Genomic DNA, 13,098 nt, shown 5'->3' with positions numbered 1-13,098 from the left:
ATTCGAGTAAAAAAACCTTACCTCAATCCGAATCGTAAAAATTCCCTCCAAAATCGCCCAAATTCGAGCTCTACAACTCAAAATGTGATAAATGAAATTAAACCCCTAGTCCAAGATATTTCTGCCCAGCCTTATCGCTTCTGCGGTCCCTCATTCGCATCTGCAAAAAATTCGTCGCTGATGCGGACTCCTCTTAACTCCCAAAATTTTGCTTCTACGGACCATAAGCCACACTTGCGGACCAAAACTCGTATCTGCAATCGCGCTTCTGCGCACACATGGCCGCACCTACGGAAACCCTTGAGCTCGACTAAACAAAGCATATGTCATCCTGTATCCTCTTCTGCGGACTCACACATGCGGACCAAATGTCGTAGGTGCGAAAACACCAGAACCGAGCTATCAAAGCCACACCAAATGATCCGGAGCCCTTCCAAATCTCACCCGAGGCCCCCGAGTACCCGTCCTACCATGCCAACCAGTCCCAAAACATAACAAAAACCTACTCGAAGCCTCAAATCACACCATACAATACCAAAACTACGAATCGTACCTTAATTCAAGCCTAATGAACTTATAAACTTTCAATATCCAAACTCATGCCGAGCTATCTCAAATCAACTCGGAATGACCTCAAATTTTGCATGAAAGTTCTAAAAAACATAACGAGCTTATAACAACTCCCGAAACTGCAATCCGAACCCGATATAAAAAAAGTCAACCTTCGGTGAAACCTATAAACCTTTCCAAACCATCAACTTTCCAACTTCCGCCAATTCAAGTCAAAACAAGCTAGGAAACTCTAAATCTAAATTTGGACATACGCCTGATCCAAAATCATCATATGAAGCTATTGAAACCATCAAAATACCATTCCGAAATCCTCTACATAAAAATCAAACTCCGATCCACTCTTACAACTCAAGCCTCCAACCAAGATACTAACTGTCCTAAATCAATTCAAAACTCTCCATAAACCAAACAAACCACTCCAACAAGTCTCATACTCACAAATCCACATATGTAAAGCATCAAATATGGCTAAAATACTCAAAACGACCGGCCGGATCATTGCAGAAAATGCTCATGCAAACCCTGCATCATACCTTCCCCTAAAATAAAAATAAGCTATTGCAATTTGCAAACGGCTGAGTTGAGATCTTCAATTGCCGTCAAAATTATTTTAGACGATGGATTCCACAAAAAAAACAACAACTAGGGTTATGGTATAGAAAAGGATGAGTTAAAGGATGAAATATTTTTTACATATCATATATAATATGTGCTAGTTTTGGTAGCATTTAAAAATATGGGTCCAATTTGATTAGGATATTGCTTCAACTAGAAAAGAGGGTTACTATTTCTAAAGAACATGTATACACATAACTCCTACTAGGGTAATAGTGTTCTCTCCTTGAATGAATTATTATCATTTTCTTTTTTTAAGATCTAAATTATGTTATTGTTAGTTTTTTAATTAAAAAACACCAAAACAAATGGTCAGCCAATCAGCCACGGCTAAAAGCCTAAGGCCATGCATTACCTAGACGACCCCTTAAACTTGGCTTCGAGTGTCATTTTGACACTTAAACTTTAGGTTGTTCCTATTGAACGTTCCAACCCTAATAAAAAAATATGCATATTAAACATTTTACTAAACGTGTCTAGATAAATCTAGGCGCTTGACATCAATTGCTCCAAATGAAGCAAATCTGACCCATTAAAAAAATATGTCATGAAAGAAGAAAAAAAAAAAAAGAAAAAGAACATCCTAAAATAAACCCCAACTCCCCCTCCCTTTCTCCTCCTTCCTCTTACACTTTCCTTCTGATGTTGAACTCCACCATAATTTTGCTGTCGGCCACTACTTTTTTCCTCGGAGAATACTATATATTGACACTTTAAAAAATGCGCCAGCATTTCAAACTTTTCATATAACTAAATATACCTCAGGAAAAAAATTTAAACTTGAAATAGTATCAAGAACTCGCAAAAGAAGTGAGGATTTAAATATCAGTTAAATCATTGACAAAAAAAATAGTAGCACAAGTGGATAAAGCATCTTTAATTTACCTCTGTGATATTATAGTGGTGATGGACGAAATCGACGAAAGTTCTTTTATGGTCTTTTCGGCGAGAATTTTTTTTTCCGATTTGGTCTCTACCTCTTTATTTATTTTCTCTTTGGATCTGGTTCTATTGGATTAAAGGAGGCTTGATTCGGGTTATTGATGAAAGGTTTGTTTTATGGTTGTCTCTGATTACAAAGATTCGAGGAGGAAAAAAAGAGAGAAAAAGTGGTTGAGTGATGGCAGATAGATGGTGATGGCTGGGGTGGTAGGGAGAGGAGGAGGAAAGGTAAGGGTGGGAGATGGAGGTGAAGAGAGAAGGAGAATGGTGGTGATGGTGGCAGAAGTAGGAAGAAGAAGAAGAGTGGTGGCAATGACAACGGCAGCGGCGGAAGCATCGTGGCAACAATAATGTAATGGTGTTGACGCTTAGTTTTTAAGAAAAAATTCTTTTAAAAAATTGGGATCTAATTCACGCGCCAAAATAAAGTAATGAACACTTTCTTTTGTCATGTCAGCATGTATGTTTAAAAGATACTTCCTCCAATCCACAATAAGTGACCAATTTGTTTTTTTATTTTGGTCCAAAATAAGTGTCCATTTATATAATCAAGAAACAATTCAATTTGTTTTTCTAAAATTACCCTCATATCCGTATCCCTAAAAAGTCTTTTACTTCTCACATTAACTATGCTGCAACATTTAATTAAGGATAGTTTAGTTATACTAACTACTTTTATTTAGAATTTAATATTTTTTTAATGGTGTATCAAAAGTAAATTGGTCACTTATTGTGAACAGTAGGGAGTAATATTTTTTATTAGGGTTGGAATGTTCAATGGAAATAATCTTAAGTTTGAGTATCAAAATGATATTTCAAGCCAAATTTAAGGGCCGTCTGACCGAAGAAGAAATAGATAACTTGTACGCATCGCTTACGATACAGAGAGTATCAAATTAAGAAGCCAAATTATAAAAATCAACAAAAAGTTAAGTAAAACACTGCTCTCAACCAATAAACCAAAGAAGGCAAGGATTGCAAAAAAAAAAAAAAAAAAAAAAACTTACAAAAAGAAAAACCTGTTTCACAGTCTCATCGGCGATGGAGTTTCCAGATCCGCCATGGCTGAATCAGTTCAGAGCTTCCACGAATTCCTTTTTATCCCAATACGAGCCGTTAACTCTACTCCTTTCTCCTCTCTTTGCTCTTCTATTGGCTCAAATTCTTCAATCCTTTTTCCTTGTTATTCACGAACGAGGCCTCAAAGCCACCATTATTAGTTTCGTCATGAGCTCTGTGAAGTATTTTTTCTCAAATTCTTGATTTTTCTTTTAATCTCTTCTATTTTTGTTTAGTTTTTCTTTGTCAGTAAATTATCCATATACGGAAATAGTGGACCACAAAAAGTAAAAATAAGAAAAGAGTGTTATACACGTTTGTAGCTTCTGATTGCTCTTCGAATCATTATTTGACACTTGTTGAGATTTCTCGAAGCTATGTTTGAATGGATTTTAATATTTGATTCTTAAATATAGGTTGGTGCCTGGTGTTAATAAATACATTGACGCTGAGAAGCAGAAGGTTAGTTAATTATTTGGTCCTACTTTGTCGATTGAGTATTAAATACTGAGCTCTGCGCTTCATTGCGTTTTTGTTCCTTTCGGTGATGATCACCTAGAGTTTGGTGAATTGCTGTATGATTGTGAAAAGCTAAGTTAATTACTACCTCTGTTCTATTTTATACACTCTTTTTGACTGGAAATGGTGTTTAAGATGTGAAATTGACTAGGGGAGGATTTGAAGTTCAACCTTTGAGTTCCATAGCATTGAACTTAATATACATTTATAAATACACACGCGCGCACACACACTCTATATATATATATATTTCAGTTGACCCAGTTGTGCAAACACTATATCCGCCACCGAATTGGTTGTGGAAGAAAATGAGAAAGTAATGGATGAAATGTTAAACTGATGAGTAACCATCAAATCAGTTTTTATAATTTGTATCATAAAAGATAAATTTAAATTCTTGAAATTCGTGAAAATTGTGTAAAATAATACTTTATTAAAGGAACAATGTCAAACATTTTGAAAAATTCCTTTAGAAAGTGTGTAGTATAAGTTGGAAAGGAAGGAGTAGATGCTAGCATCCTTGAGTAAAATCGTTCCAGTGGAAACACCAGTATTAAATCATTTAATCCATATATCACGCCATTGTATTTAGGTTTGGTTCACCTGGGATTAGTGTTTTAACACTTCAGAACCTAGGCTAAATTATCTATTAGTATTAGATGAATAATTCAAGCAAAGAAATACATGGTTAAGATTCTATTCTCACTTGTACATCTATTGGGGAGCATTAACAGGTAACAGTGATTAATGTCTTTATCTGATTATAAAACTGACATTCTTCGGTAGATAGTGGATAAATTGCAAGCTTCCGGTAATAGAGATGGATGGAAGACTGAGTTGCCAAGATCGGGTTTAGGAAACAAAGTCCTAGAGCAAATGAAAGATGAGAAACAAAAAGATGTGACCTGGCAGGGCAAATGTTCGGGTACCGTGTATGTTTTATAATTATTGCACTATGTTAAGAGTTTTTAGCTAGTAATTTGGAATTATATTTGTTTCTTTTTTCAATAAAACCATTTCTTTTGCTCTTTACCCTGTATAGAAAGATTAACCAACTTCTTATTTCGCGAGCAGCTATATTGGCGGAAATGAGCACGAGGGACATTTTTCATTAATAAACGAGGCATGTTCCATGTAAGATTGTGCAATCAGTTGAGTATATATGTATATTTATTTTCTTTTCTTGCGCTAGCTGATCAAGAGCAGGGCGGTTTCTTTTCATCTATGTTGCGCGGACTCTCCAAAACAGCTGCCGCACCCGTGTCGGATCCTCCAAAAATACACTATTTTTGGAGGATCCGACGCGCACTCATCGATATTTCCGGAGAGTCCGAGCAATGTAGCATTTCATATATATTTCTTCATCTTAAATCTTCTGCCATAAAGAATCTAGTCCAAATATTCGGTGCATGATTAAACAGAATAAGGAGTAGATTCAGTCTCTTGAAAACCTCCTCTTGGTATGTACTACCTGTACAGAGATCAGGGGTTATAAAAGGACACAACCAACATGTAGACTGCTATATTGGATTAAGACCTGCAAAATGTTTTTAATCAATTAGCATGGCTTCAGGGGGTACAGAAAATGTCATACTTCACATGCTGATGATGCTGGATGGAAGATAGACTTGAACCTCTGACATGCTTAGTACTGTTAAGCAGGGGCTTTGCTGCTCTTTTACCCCTACAAGCTCTTTTTTGTTTTCCTTCTAAAAGTGGATTGGTAACTTTACCATGTTATACTCCTTGATTTGTTTGATTCCGCTAACCCTTTTTCAACAATTTGGGTGTGTTTGTTATGAAGAAAAATGTTTTCTATGGAAAATGAGTGGTTTTATCACTTATTTTTCCTTGTTTGGTTAGCGAGTGAAAAATTTTTTCCGGAAAATATTTTTTAGTGTTCGGTTAGAGAGGATAAAATATTATTAGGAAAATAATTTTTTATGCCACTCTCCTCAACCCACCTTCCCCAAAATCCTCATGTTTTCTGTACTCCTTCACCATCCGGTACTCTATTTTCTTCAAGAATTTAATTATTCATTTCAAAATTTACACAAATCCAAAGGAACTAATGTGCTACTTTGTTATTTCACACAAGGACAACGTTGAAATTTGAGCTCGATAACTAAAAAGAAAATATTTTTTTTGTTGTTGAAAAAGAAATTATCCTTTCTATAACATGAAAAGAAATTACTCATTTCGTTTTAAAAAAATACTTTTTCTCCATCATTAAAAGAAAATATTCACTTTGTTGAAATGAAAGAAAATACTTTTTCTACATCATGAAAGAAAGTATTCGTTTTGTTGAAATGAAAGAAAATACTTTTCTACCTCATGAAAAGAAAGTACTCGTTAAAATAAAATACTTAGTTTGTTGAAATGAAAGAAAATACCTTTTCTACATCATGAAAAGAAAATACTCATTTTGTTGAAATGAAAGAAAATATTTTTTCTACGTCATGAAAAAAAAGTACTCATTTTGTTGAAATAAAAATAAGTACTCTATTTACAACATGAGAGAAAAAGTACTCTTAATAATATTAATGGGTAGTGGGAGAGGTTGGGGTGTGGTGGGGGTAGGGGTTGGGGTGGTTGGGGGTGGGTGGGGTAGAGGTGGTTTGGGGGTGGGGATGGGTGGGGATGGGTTATAGGGTTGAGAAGGTTGAAAAAGAGTTTTGGAAAATATTTTCCTTTTTTTTATAGGGAAAACATTTTCCTCCAATTGGAGGAAAATGAAAATGTTTTCCAAAACATTTAAGTCAACCAAACATGAGAAAAGTGGAAAACATTTTCCGGAAAATATTTTCCTTCATATCAAACACATCCTTTATGTACATTACACGTACTTGGGGTATTAAGGTCTGTCATCTGGCAGAAGTTGTTTCTGATATTCTCTTTGACATCTTGGTTTAAAATAATAGGTCCCAATTCTGTTCAATTGTTTTTGCCCAAGCTACATATGTTGTCATTTATGCTCATGCTGGTGTATCTGATCATGTAATCTTTCTTATTTTGTCAATGTAATTAGGTTCAATAATGCCATTGTTATCCAATCAGCTTTCTTTAATTGTACTTATCTTCAGATTCTTATTCGTATAGCACAACTTTTTCCATCTCAGCTTTCAGTATGAATAGATTGTTCTTGCTTCAGGTTTGCCCATACAAATCCACTACATCTGAGTGTGTTTCCAAGCGTTGTTAGATTTGAAGCAGAAGTGGTTGCGATGACAGCTGCACTTCTTGGCAGTAAGGAAAAGACTTCTGGAGGACAGATTTGTGGAAATATGACATCAGGAGGGACTGAGAGTATACTATTAGCAGTGAAATCATCACGTGACTATATGAAAGCCAAGAAAGGAATCACTAAACCAGAAATGTATGTGCTCTTTCTCTCTGTTTTCTTTAACACCCCGCCATGAAATATCAGTCGCGAAAATTAGTGAGTGTCATACATGACTGTAGGATAATACCAGTTTCTGCGCACTCAGCGTACGACAAAGCTGCACAATATTTCAAGATCAAGTTGTGGCGTGTTCCTGTTGATAAAGAGTTTCGAGCAGATGTTAAAGCTGTTAACCGGCACATTAACAAAAACACTATCATGGTAAAGTTTTGAGTTTGGGCAGTGCTAGAATAATTTTCCCTTGTTTTAAGCTAATGCAAAATTGTGGTTGTGTGTTAGTATCTTTTAGTCATTCTGTTTATCTGTTCTCCTTTGTTTTGTGATTCTGAATCTCCATAGAAATGAAATCAAACTTAGCTGAATTGTATCATATTTTCTTTACTTAACTTCCGACTTTGTGTTAAAGTATTTGATGTGCTAACTAAAACATATGAATATACAGATTGTTGGATCAGCACCTGGCTTTCCCCATGGCATAATTGATCCAATTGAGGCAAGTGCACCATCCTTTTCCTAATTTCAATCTCTTTAGCAATGCTGCTATATTCTAATGGATTTTGGATCCTTTACTCACTAAATTTTTTCGATAATTTCTCTTGCAGGATCTTGGTGATTTGGCTTCTAGCTACGGAATTTGTCTCCATGTTGACCTTTGTCTTGGAGGCTTTGTCTTACCATTTGCTCGTAAACTGGGGTATGTTTGATGGATCTTTGTTTTCTAGGTTATGGTTCTCTAAAGTAGAGTGCTCCAAGCTGGGCTAACTATTTGTCTAATTTTGTAGTTTATTGATCTATAGTTCTAAGAAAACTTCCTTTGCCCTTGCCCCCCCCCCCCCCTCCTGTATATAAGCTCTTATGTAAATGCTCATATTGTCAACAACAGTTCATTTATATACCTCACTTTGTATAAGTATGATTCTAGTCGTGTTTGTCCAGATACCCTGTACCTCCATTTGATTTCACTGTTCAAGGAGTAACCTCAATCTCAGTGGATGTACACAAGTATGGGCTGGCTCCAAAAGGAACCAGTGTAGTTCTGTACAGAAATCATGAGATACGGAAGGTATTAAGTGCTAGTACTTTCTGCCCCTTAACTGTAGGCATTGTTTAGCATTCAATTGAAGCATCTCTAAGCAGAATTTACAGAATTTGTTTGATCATCCAATATGTGAGAGTTCGCCTGAGATAGACTTGTTCCTTTCAATATATTCTTCTTTGTGAGGAAATTTTGTCTTCTCTTGATTATGAAAATTGTATTGCATTCTCAATGTTACACGATGTATCCATTTATGTGACTGAAAATATTTTCTTGAATTTGTAATGGTTTTCTATCTGAGATCTCCTCTTTAACTTTTCCTGTATTAGTACTAAACTTGTGGAAAAGCGATATAATATACCTCTAAACATTTGGAACAGTGGGTTTACTTCATCTGCAAGGAAGTGATGCTATGAGTTCAATTTATATGTTTGTGTTTTTAAAGTAATCTGAGATCTTATACATTTTCCTACTCCTGAAACATGTGTTGGGACATGACGAATTTGCTGCCGGTTTTACGCGTTAACAGCATCAATTTGTTGCTGGTAAGTTACTCATGTCAAAAAGTTATTCATCATCAAAAGCCTTGTTACTGACTCGAGGAAATAAATCTGTCTGAACTATTTGAGAGGCAACTGATGTGATAATAAAAACTAGATATGTGCTGCAAAAGACTTCAGGGAAACCAGTTTCCAGATGCTCTGAACCTTAAATACTTAATCATGTAATTTATTTTTGGGAAAAAACAAAGCACCCAAAGGTGTGTGGCCTAGTGGTCAATGAAGTGGGTTGAGAACATGAGGTCTCAGGTTCAAATTTCAGTTTAGGCAAAAACACTAGGTGATTTCTTCTCATCTGTCCAAGCCTTGGTGGACAAAGTTACTTGGTCCATGTTGCTAGTGGGGGAGGTAGCAGGTATCCCGTAGAATTAGTTGAGGTGCGCGCAAGCTGGCTCGGACACCGCGGTTATCAAAGCAAAAAAAAAAAAAAAATCCTGTGAAACCAATTCAGTGAGAAATAAGAAGCCATTGTCTGAGATATTTGCTATTTCTTTTGCTCGTCCACTTTCTTATAGAAAAAGGAAGAGATAATTTTCTGATTCTTATTGTATGGAGGCAATCATTTTTTCTGTGTAAGAATAAAGTTCTAATGACATATTCTCCTTGTGTTCGCGTGGTAGTGACTGAATGGACTGGTGGGCTTTATGTTTCTCCAACAATTGCTGGAAGCAGGCCTGGAGGTCTGATAGCCGGGGCGTGGGCAGCAATGATATCTTTAGGCTTTGAAGGTTAGGACTTCTCTCATTCTTGTTGGTTAATCGCTTGCCACTTCCATTTCTTCTTAACTGAGAGTTTATACACTTTACAGGATACTTGGAAAACACCAGGGAGATCATGGAGGCATCAAAAAGTATTCAGAAAGGGTAGATATAATGTCACTTAGTTTAATTTTTATCCAGTCTAAGGACCATTGTCTCACATGATCCTACCCCTCAGGATACAGGACATTCCAGAACTGTTCATTATTGGAAGGCCTGATATGAGCATTATTGCTTTTGGATCTGACGTTGTAGACATATTTGAAGTCAATGATGTAATGTCATCAAAAGGCTGGCATTTAAATGCATTGCAGAGACCTAACAGGTATTGCCACTGTACATGATGCACTTGATGTCAGACTCATTCATCCGTTTAAACAGTTACCTTAAATGTGCTTTTCCTTCATAACCATTTGAACAATTTGGGCCATGAGAGTATAATCTTGAATATTATTTCTACAATTCTAAGTACTTCACTTCTAAGTTGTTTTTATTACCTATTCGTTTCAGTGTTCATATTTGCGTGACACTTCAACATGTACCAGTAGTTCAGATTTTTCTGAAGGATCTGAGAGATTCCGTGCAGACTGTAAGTGTGCTCTTTCACTTGCATCTTCTTCTCACCTTTGAGTTTCCAATGTCATAAATCTTTACAACTAGCATACCAAGATTTCCTGTCAAATTCAATATGGTTATCAGTTCCAGGACCAACTTATTGAGGGCTATTCTTCAGCCAAATATATATTTTCTCTGCAGCGACTGTGTAATGCAATGATTAGGGTCTTAACTCTTAAAGGTTGTCGCTCTCTTCTGGTCCAGCTGCTTAACAAAATCTGATTGGTCATTTTTTCCTCATAAATTTTGCTGGTCGAGATATTCTTTTACTTGTGCCCGTGGTTTTAAACAAATCAGATCCAAAATATCAACTCGGTGATGAATTTAAAGCTGAGTTAGTTTGGATGTACCCATTCCTTGATAACCACTTAGCTGATTTTAGTTAGATTCTTCTTGGACAATATGCTTTGTGATTTGCTGTTGAGGGGCCATTAACAGTGTTTACTCCCGTCTCAGGTGAAAGAAAATCCCGGTCCAGTTAATGGAGGGTTTGCTCCAATCTACGGTGCCGCGGGGAAGATGCCAGATAGGGGTATGGTTCAAGATCTGTTGATCGAGTTTATGGACAGTTCATGCTAGTCATTTCTCATCTTTGGTGCATATTCTTTGCATAATTATTGGTGAAAAGAAAATTTGCAGTTGTTGATTGATGTCAAATTTTATGCGTATGATGAATACAAGCATAGATTTTTAACATATGAACTCTATTGATTCTCTTTTACTGAATGATGTTCTCTTCTAAACTGTAATATACTAGTGTTGTGCACGGCCCCAAGCTCACTTTAAAAATTATACTATACTAGTGTTCTGCACGGCCCCAAGCTCACTTTAAAAATTGAGTTTATTACTGTTTTTCGATATGAAAAAAATGCAAAACAATTAACCCCTACCAAAGTATGTGAAAGTAATTTATTGAAGAAATAATTTTTTTTACTTTAGACTTTCCTTTTACTTTCAAGTAAACACACAGCAAAGATTTTAACTTTTTTATTTTAATAGTACTTTTTTTTCAGCCAATATACCACTATGCTGGATGTCTAGTGGCTAATATATATAATAAAATAGGAATCCGATGTTTACAATTTGTCCAAAACTAAAACTAAAAGATGTAAAGCTAAAGCTAAAACATATGGTGGTGTGTGTATCTACAAATCAAGGGCAAAACCACAAAGTAGCACCTCCAACGCTCTAACCAGGCGCCAAGCTTTGCATTCTAAAGAACATGGCAAATGTGAATCTCCAACCAACACCATCTACTTCTGGAGCTAACCTACGTTCCAAGTACCGTATGATTGCTCTGAAGCTCAGCATGTACTTCAATTTTCTGGACTTCAAGATGTAGCATGATCGATCGTCATTTCCAGTGCTAATAAATAGTACTTATTTGGAATATGAAGTTGAATAAGTTCTTCAAATCCAGTTGAGCTTACCATATGCCCGATGATTAGTAATATCACTGATTTTGAACTATATCAATGTTGGCTAGCTTTCTGAAAAAGACTATTGGTTAGCTCCTGGTTTGCAGCCAAAAGAAGATGCTGCAATAAATGTCAAAAGTATAATACAATACACGTGTTATTGTAAATGAAATTACGAATTCACCTCGTATAAATAAAGATAGCATTTTGAACAAAAAAATATTTAACAAGTCAATATTGCAAATTAATGTTTGCAAAAGTTACATTAATATTAGTGTTGTTTACCCTAAAAACTGAATAACAATTAAATTTATAATGTGGTTTTAAAGACACGTGATTTCACCTAATACCAATTGATGAATATGAAGATTAATAATAGAAATCTACAATAAGATAAAGCAAACCAGTATTTGAATGGAATTCGGCCCTCGAGCGTGGATACCCTCGAACTGATTGGTGCAAGAACAGTTAAAAATATAACAAGCTGATGAACAAGAATATGAACTAAAGAGAAAGTGTTATATTGCTTTGATACGTGAGAACAACGTGTCTTACAAATAATTAGAACCCCATTTATATAATAGAAGAATTCTAATTAAGGTACAATTCTAAATATGGAAGGAAATCCCATGATTGGCTGAACAACCGGTCTTGACTTGATTTGTGCCGAGATTCTCGCCACGATCCTTGGCCGATCCCGGATATCTTGGTTTTCTGTTACTCGACTTAGCTTCGATCTCCATCTTATTTGGTCTCGATCTTGGTCGACCTCGAGCTTAATCGGTCCTAGGGTTTCGATAACTTAACCCCGCGCCATAGACAAAATTCGAGGTCCAAACTTGATCTACCACGTCCCAGCCTTGATCAGTCGAACAAAAAAGGGGCATCCTGATTTTGACCGTATACAGATAATCCCCTCGTTTTTTGGAGTGTAATGACAAGAAACGAATTGAGTCCGAGTTCCTTTGCTTGTTCTTCTCAAAGCACCAAATATTTCAATCTCTCTTTTTCCTTCCTTACAAAAACAAAATGGCCAAAACATCTAAAACCGTTCGGTAAAAGGAAACTGCTCAGGTTCGGCAAAGGAGGTTGCCGAGCGTGCCAAGTGTCAGTCTCGGAGGAGGCCCTTGAAAAAACCCATGCTCGGGGCTTTGATCTTTCGATCGAGATCGATGGACCCCGAATGACCATTGAACTAGAGTTTGAGTAGCTCTTAGGCTTAACAGTCGAGTGAGGATTCACTCGAACTCGAAGTAAAGTTAGCCCTTAGGCTTTATAGATAGTCCCCGAGTGAGAGTTTACTCGAACTCGGGTTGAGATAGCCCTTGGGATTTTATGATCGAGTGAGGACTTGCTCGAACTCGAAGTGAAGTTAGCCCTTAGGCTTTATAGTCGAGTGATGATTTGCTCGAACTCGAAGTAAAGTTAGCCCTTAGGCTGTATAGATAGTCCCCGAGTGAGAGTTTGCTCGAACTCGGGTTAAGATAGCCCTTGGGCTCTTATGATCGAGTGAGGACTTGCTCGAACTCGAAATGAAGTTAGCCCTTAGGCTTTATAGTCGAGTGGGGATTTTCTCGAACTTGAAGTAAAGTTAGCCGTT

At 36.4% G+C, this 13,098-nt stretch overlaps 1 protein-coding gene across 2 annotated transcripts; it reads left to right on the top strand.

The window, feature by feature from the left end:
• Positions 3,010–10,848, top strand: LOC109226537 (sphingosine-1-phosphate lyase). 2 transcript variants are annotated; one of them, XM_019391317.1, is made up of 15 exons: positions 3,011–3,371; positions 3,606–3,651; positions 4,495–4,640; positions 4,783–4,842; positions 6,860–7,084; positions 7,171–7,312; positions 7,554–7,604; positions 7,714–7,805; positions 8,048–8,174; positions 8,677–8,692; positions 9,328–9,435; positions 9,516–9,570; positions 9,644–9,790; positions 9,976–10,054; positions 10,537–10,848. In XM_019391317.1, exons 1-15 carry the CDS (start codon positions 3,172–3,174, stop codon positions 10,657–10,659), a joined length of 1,617 nt encoding a protein of 538 aa, XP_019246862.1. In that variant the 5' UTR covers positions 3,011–3,171; the 3' UTR covers positions 10,660–10,848. The 2 variants fall into 2 exon arrangements, with proteins under 2 accessions (XP_019246863.1, XP_019246862.1); XM_019391318.1 differs by lacking the exon at positions 4,495–4,640 and having other exon boundaries at positions 3,010–3,349.

This window comes from Nicotiana attenuata, chromosome 6, assembly GCF_001879085.1.
Source record: "Nicotiana attenuata strain UT chromosome 6, NIATTr2, whole genome shotgun sequence".
NCBI lineage: Eukaryota > Viridiplantae > Streptophyta > Magnoliopsida > Solanales > Solanaceae > Nicotiana > Nicotiana attenuata.
The sequence above is the reverse complement of the archived record's forward strand: the minus strand, read 5'-3'. Positions and strand labels throughout refer to the sequence as shown.

Excerpts from the sequence above, each read along its gene's own strand:
- LOC109226537 (XM_019391317.1), top strand. The coding sequence starts at position 3,172 with ATGGAGTTTCCAGATCCGCCATGGCTGAATCAGTTCAGAGCTTCCACG. Across the intron at positions 7,085-7,170 it reads GGAATCACTAAACCAGAAAT|GATAATACCAGTTTCTGCGC; the intron begins GTATGTGCTCTT and ends ACATGACTGTAG. Across the intron at positions 7,313-7,553 it reads TTAACAAAAACACTATCATG|ATTGTTGGATCAGCACCTGG; the intron begins GTAAAGTTTTGA and ends ATGAATATACAG.